The sequence below is a fragment of the Triticum aestivum genome, chromosome 1B (assembly GCF_018294505.1).
Source record: "Triticum aestivum cultivar Chinese Spring chromosome 1B, IWGSC CS RefSeq v2.1, whole genome shotgun sequence".
Classification (NCBI taxonomy): Eukaryota; Viridiplantae; Streptophyta; class Magnoliopsida; order Poales; family Poaceae; genus Triticum; species Triticum aestivum.
In genome coordinates this window covers 37,638,903-37,646,046 of record NC_057795.1, presented here as the reverse complement: position 1 = coordinate 37,646,046, position 7,144 = coordinate 37,638,903, and the positions used below count along the sequence as shown (strand labels likewise).

The 7,144-nt window shown below is 46.1% G+C and overlaps 1 protein-coding gene across 1 annotated transcript; it reads right to left on the bottom strand.

Moving 5' to 3' along the window:
• Nucleotides 1–265: 265 nt before the first annotated feature.
• LOC123085887 (uncharacterized) lies at nucleotides 266–2,945 on the bottom strand. The gene is made up of 2 exons (XM_044507591.1): nucleotides 2,758–2,945; nucleotides 266–2,147 (listed from the first exon to the last, which is right to left on the bottom strand). The coding sequence occupies exon 2, from the start codon at nucleotides 1,476–1,478 to the stop codon at nucleotides 756–758; it is 723 nt and encodes a 240-aa protein (XP_044363526.1). The 5' UTR covers nucleotides 1,479–2,147; nucleotides 2,758–2,945; the 3' UTR covers nucleotides 266–755.
• Nucleotides 2,946–7,144: the final 4,199 nt, after the last annotated feature.

Sequence of the window (7,144 nt, the reverse complement as noted above, 5' to 3'; positions counted from 1 at the left end):
ATGCCGACAAGCTACATCCTAGTGCTGCGAACATACTGATCTCAGAGTCTTGTTCAGCTTGGACAGGTATAAAATGGACCGGTTGACATGGGCGGAGCTAGTTGAGGACTTGGGTGTACAAATGTATACCCACTATTTTGGCAAAATGCTTGTATACTTAGGTATAATTCATGTATATAACACTATACATAAATAAACTTGAGTAAAAGTATTTTACTGGTCTATGTACACCCATTGTTCACATGTTGGCTCCACCACTGCCGGTTGATGATCATGAATGTTGCCATCAGATTAAGCATACACAGCACCAGGATGATATGAACTGGTGCCTGCAGTCCCTGAGTGCCTGTGATGAGGCATGTTTGTAGTACGTGGCTGTGGAGTTACTTGGCCCTGCACGTACCATTTAAGCTTGAGATTGCAGGCGTCCAAGGATGTTGGCATACTCTTGGTGCTACTCCCACAAACTATACTACTATTTAGTTTGAGAACTGGAAAATGGACATCGATCGAGTGAAACTAAACTGAGGACAAACATATTTTCCCATCGATCACAAGATCCCTCTAGGTTCAATAACAATGTGTACATCAGAGCAAATAAAGAGATCATCCCAAGATCAGTTCAGGAAGAGGCCTGAGCCCAAATTTTTTCATCATTCTTCTCACCACCATTTTCTCATCATCGCTCCATGGACATGTTTGATGCCCGACCATTCGCCAATCCCAGAGTCCGATGTACAGAACATGGCCATCCTTCAGAAAACAATGCGTTGCAACGATGTGCACACCCTCACAACATACTTCAGAAGCCATATGTTACACTGCGTGAATCCAATCACGACCAGCTCCTTGAGGTGATGGTGCCGAAGCTCATTGCGTGATTTCGACCAATTCATCCCACGCAGGCAATCTGGCTCCGTTTCTGAGTGGGGCACGTGGATGTGCAGGACTTCGAGAAATGTCGAGGCCATGAGGAGGCCACGTGTCCATGAGATATCCCAATTTGAAGGCATGTCAGCGACAAGGAGCTTTTTCAGGTGCGGCAACTTCCTCTCTAGATGACTGGGCCGAATCCATGTTCTCCGCCCAATAAATCGGATGACAAGGTTCGTCATGGTGGGGGACATACCGAGGAATGAGTCGAACTCATCTATCCACCGTGCCGCCACTTTACTATCATCCTCTAGAGAGAATGAGAGGTTAGTGTCCATGAGGCTCGGAACTGAGCCAAATAGAATCTTTGAAGTGTCGGTTAGGCAGCACGCCAGACGGACAAGCATTGGGAGGTCGCGCAGCTCGATCACAAAAAACGAGCACTCTTCGAGGACGAGCTCCCTGATACGTGAACACGGCGCATCCACCACTAGAGTGGTATGTGCACAGCAGCAGAACATGAGGTGAAGCACTTGCAGCCCGGTGCAGTCGTTGAACACCATCTCATACATGGCAACGGGCGTGGAAGCAGACATGTCACGCATGATGAGCTTGGTGAGCGTGTTGTAGCTATGCAGCGGTGGCAATGCACAGTACTTGCCCAGCGTCAGGGTGCGAAGGCAAGACCGGAAGTTGAGGAAGTTGTGAGGGAAGCTGTATGTCCGCGTCGGATCATAACCAGACGATTGCCTGACGACAACCTCCAGATCTTCCACCCCCCATGCGCCGACCGCAACATTGATCAGGCGGTCCACACAGATGCTAGTGTATGTATGAAAAAACTCAAGACGGAGGGTCTTCACGCGCCGGTCATGGCCATTGTCTGCTTCCAAGCTCGTGATTCCGTTGGTGAATGAATGACCTGATTGTGTCAATCTCGTATCGCGCCTTGAGACCGTCAAGTGTCCCGGCCAAAGTGGTGTCACGCGGCAAGTTGCGCTGGTGAAGGGCGACGGTCCGTTCGTACTCCGGCGGGAGTATGTCGCTCACCCTGAAGTCGAGCACCGACAGCTCGCGGGGGATGCGAACCCATCGCCTGGCCAGGACAGCCATGAAAAGCACTGTTCGGGTGTCCAGCCTGCTTACTATGAGGAGGATCAGATCATCATGGAGCACGCTAAGGCGGTCCTCGCCGCCATACGTGCGAGGCCGCACTCGATGCAACATCGGCATGGCTTTCGGTGGCAATGGCAAAGCAGAAAATTTCGGAGTTCCTGTGCCATATAAAAAAATATCAGCATCAAATATACTACACAGTCTTACCGAAAAGAACAACATAAATAGGTTTTACAATAAATATTATGGCTCACCAAATAATATGTTTAAAGTTAGCAAATACAAATAGTAGTTGGGAAGAAACAACAGTCTTAGGTAAACAAAATAGTCTCTTCATTTTTGACAATTGTACAACATAAGTAACACCAAACTAGCATAAGAAACTAGTGAATTGACACAAAATAGAAGAGTGGAGGTGATAAAACTGCTCGATGCATGGCATAGCAGAAGGAAACCGAATGGTGGGCGTACCTGTCAAAAAGAAAAATATCGCACATATGAACATCCAATTGGTTCAGAACATTTTAGTTCAGTCGTAAGTTTAGAATCTGCGTGATTCTACAACTACAACAAACACAAGCAAAAAAAAAACAGAAATAAGTTGTGATTTCCCAAAATATCAGCAACGCAATAACAAATAAAACAAGTAATGTAACACTTGGGCTTGGGCATTGGGGATTTTAGGGCAAAAATGGGGGCAGCCGGGCACAACAACATACAGCAGGGCATCAGGCAGTCGATAATATAAAGGTGCGGAAGCCGGCTTACCAACTCCTTGTAGGCTGCTCTGGTGCTCGCCGTGCTGTCTCTGGTGGCGCGGGCGCGGGACCGAGCTGCGACGGGCAACCTGCCGGCGAGGGGAGGCAGGCAGGGGGGTTCGGAGGTGGAGGAGGTGAGGCGCGAGGGGCCGGCGCGGTGCGGGCGGCGCCGGCGACCGCTGGAGGCTGGGGCCTGAGTTCGGGATCCCGATTTGAGGCACTCGTCCCTCGTGTAGGAAAAAGTATATATAGACTGGGCTAGCTGTGGAAACAGAATTGTACTCCCTCATTCCCGATATCCTAGGCGTACTAGGATTAGCACCAAAATTAGCGCATCGGTGGTTACGTGAGGCATCGTATACACGAGGGAGGCATCCACGAGTATAAAAAGAAAAGAGGAGGCACGCACGATCTTCTTGGACCTTGTCTTGTCTTGGTTGACCGAGTATATGATATAGGAGTATTAAGGAGGTGTTTGGTTATAGGGACTACACTAGAAAAAGTCCCTTTTAGTCCCTATGTATCAAACAGGAGGAACTTTTTTTACGTGAACTAGAAAAAGACTATATTGAAGGGTCTTTTTTCTTTACTCCCTGGCCCACAAAAAAGTCTAGTCCCTTGCAACCAAACATCCCTAATTCATTTTTGGCCAAAATTTCTGGGTGGGCCACGGTGGGATGATGACAAACATGAGTGAATGATACAAATAACACACAAGAAGACCCACTAGGGTTCCTAATTAAGGTTATAATGATAAGGGTGTGGATGACGATGGTGATGGCAGTGGTGATGATGATGATGATCTCTCGGAAGACATGGAAACTTCGGGAAGCCCTCCAGGATGATGCTTGGGTTCGCAAGATTAAGATCATTCCCAACTTCACCTTCGAACATCTTCGACAATTTATTGAGCTTTGGTCCACCATTCGCGACTTCCTCTTGAGGTGCACGATGAAGACGACATTGTGTGGAAACACACAGAGAGCGGGATATACACTGCCAAGTCTGCCTACTTGGCCCAATATTTTGGCATCATCCGCTCACCCATGGAGCTTGCGGTGTGGAACGCATGGGCCCCGCCCAAGGTCAAATTTTTCACGTGTTTGGCCATGCAAAATAGGGTATCGACTGCTGACCATTTGGCCAACCGGGGATGGCCCAATCGCGGGCTTTGTCCTCTTTGCAAGCACGTGCAAGAATCCATCGACCACCTCCTCTTTAAATGCCCTACACTACTAGACTTCAGGAAATGATAAAAGATTGGCTCCGGCTCGAAAGCATCAACACTTCTACTTGGCACTTGGCACGATCAACCAAAGAGAGGTGGATCGGGCTCTCTGACTCTACCATACCGAATAGGAAGGACATGGCTACCTTCTCCATGCTCGCCTCGTGGACAATCTGGAATGAAAGGAACGCTTGCATCTTCCAACTCCAGAGTGTCCCGCTGATGGTTCTACTAGCTAACATCTTCCAACTCAAGAGTGCCCCGCCGACGGTTCTACTAGCTAACATCAAGATGGAGGCTCAAACATGGGTCACTGCGGGTGCAAAGAAGGGATCCATCACGCAAATTGGGATCCATCACGCTGCGAGAGTAGGCCTTTTGTAGTGGTGTTGTAACATGATGGGTGTTATAACACAAACATTAAACTCCTTTTTCCCTCTTAATTAATGAATGAGGCAAGTCTTTTGCCTCCTTTCGAAATAAATAAATAAATGATGATGATGATGATGATAGTTTTTTTTCGAAAAGGAAAGACTCGCCGGCCTCTGCATCAGAACGATGCATATGGCCACATTTATAAATAAATAAAGTAGTTGAACAATGTCTTGCAGTCTGCAAATAAATAAGAGGCTGGCTCACAAAGAGCTACAAAGCCAAAATCAAAAAGGCCCAAAAGCCACAACCGGCTGGCATAAGAAAGATAGGTAAACTAATCACCTATCCTATTACATGACCGTCATCCAAACCGGTTGAAGATATCCCGTGCTACCATCTCCCACCGGATAGATCCAGTAACCAAACGCTTCCTGGTCTCCGTCAGAGTGAGTAAGGACCACATACGGATTAGCGCAGTAGCCCAGAATAAAACATGTAAAAAATGAATAGTTGTTGTTCTATTAAAAGCCAAATCATTTCTGCAGTTTCAAATTGCCCATAACAACGCACATGCTCCTACGCGAATTTGTCTAGCTGTTTTGGACTCTATCCCAGCAAGCCACATTCCAAATAACGACCTGACCAAATTCGAAGGAGTAATGTTAAAGGAAATTTGCACCGAGCACCACAACACCCTCGCCAACGGGCAATCAAAGAAAAGATGCTTGATAGTTTCATCCTGATCACAGAAACTACACCTAGTAGAGCCTGTCCAGTTGCGCTTAACCAAATTATCTTTCGTTAAGATGACTTGTTTATGTACAAACCACATAAACACTTTGATTTTTAAAGGAACCTTGACTTTCCAAACATGTTTGGAACTAGGAATAGCACTAGAGTTGATGACATCAATGTACATCGACTTGACTGTGAATTCACCAGATCTAGTAAGCTTCCAACACAACTGATCGGGCTAATGAGTGAGCTGAACCTCCATCAGTCTACTCACCAGATGAATCCATGCTTCCCACCGGTCACCAATAAGCATCCTCCTAAACTGAATATTGAGGGGAGTGGACTGCAAACTCTTGCAACCAGAGCATCACGTCGCTACACAATACGATACAACGACGGATATTGAAGCTCCAACGGCGTTTCTCCCAGCCAAGTATCCTCCCAGAAGCGAGTGTTATTGCCATTATCGATAATAAACTTTGTTCTATTAAATAAAGTAGCTTTGAGTCTCATAAGCCCCTTCCAAAATGGCGAATCAGTGGGTCTCACTATCACCTGCGACAAAGTCTTAGAGTGTAGATACTTGCTATGAAGAATCTGCACCCAAGTTGCCTCAGTATCCGCTGATAACTTATATAGCCACTTACTGAGAAGGCATCCGCTCTTAACTTCAAGATTCTCAACACCAAGACCCTCTTGGTCTTTTGGTCGGCAGATGATATCCCATTTGGCTAAGTGGTACTTTCTCTTAAGTTCATCACTCTGCCAGAAGAAACGGGACTGATAGAAGTCCAGCCTTTTCCTAACTCCAACTGGGACTTAAAAGAAGGACAAAAGAAACATAGGCATACTCGTGAGCACCGAATTAATAAGAATCAATTGGCCTCCATAAGACATGAGTTTGCCCTTCCAGCAGCTCAGTTTCTTCTCAAACCGATCCTCGATACACTTCCATTCTCTGTTTGTCAACTTATGATGGTGAATGGGAATACCTAGGTAAGTAAAAGGTAGTGCTCCCAATTCGCATCCAAACAATTGCTTATATGCATCTTGTTCCTCTTTGGCTCTACCAAAACAGAACAGCTCGCTTTTATGGAAGTTAATCTTCAGACCGGTCAATTGCTCAAATAAGCACAACACCAGCTTCATATTTCTCGCTTTTGCCAAGTCGTGCTCCATAAAAATGATTGTATCATCAGCGTACTACAGGATAGACACACCACCATCAACTAGATGAGGCACCAAGCCACCCACTTGCTCAGCCTCCTTTGCCCTACCTATCAAGATTGCCAACATGTCAACGACGACGTTGAACAGAATAGGAGACATTGGATCACCTTGCCTTAGGCCCTTGTGTGTCTGGAAATAATGACCTATATCGTCATTCACTTTAATTCCAACACTCCCTTTTTGCGTGAAAGATTCAACTTGGTGTCGCCAAGCTTCATCAAAACCCTTCATGCGTAGCAAAGGCCATTTGACTTTATCGTGCGCTTTCTCGAAATCCACCTTAAAAACAACTCCATCAAGTTTTTTAGTGTGAATCTCATGGAGCATTTCATGAAGGACCACAACCCCTTCGAGGATGTTCCTGTCCGGCATGAAAGCAGTTTGAGTAGGCTGCACCACAGTATGCGCAATCTGTGTGAGCCTATTCGTCCCGACCTTGGTAATTTTTTTGAAACTAACATTAAGAAGACAGATAGGCCGAAATTGCTCAATTCTCACTGCCTCTGTCTTCTTGGGAAGAAGGGTTATCGTTCCAAAATTCAGCTGAAAAAGGTGAAGCTGGCCAGAGAATAAATCATTGAACAACGACAACAGATCTCCTTTAATAATATGCCAACACTTCTTATAAAACTCTACCGGGAAACCATTCGGGCCAGGAGCTTTATTATTCTTCATCTGGGAAATCGCCTCAAACACCTCTTTCTCAGAAAAAGGAGCAGCTAAAATATCATTCTCAACAACCGTAAGTTGAGGCACATCCTCAATCCTAGACTCATCCAGCGACACACACTTATCCTTTGGAGGCCCAAATAGCTGCTTGTAATACTCA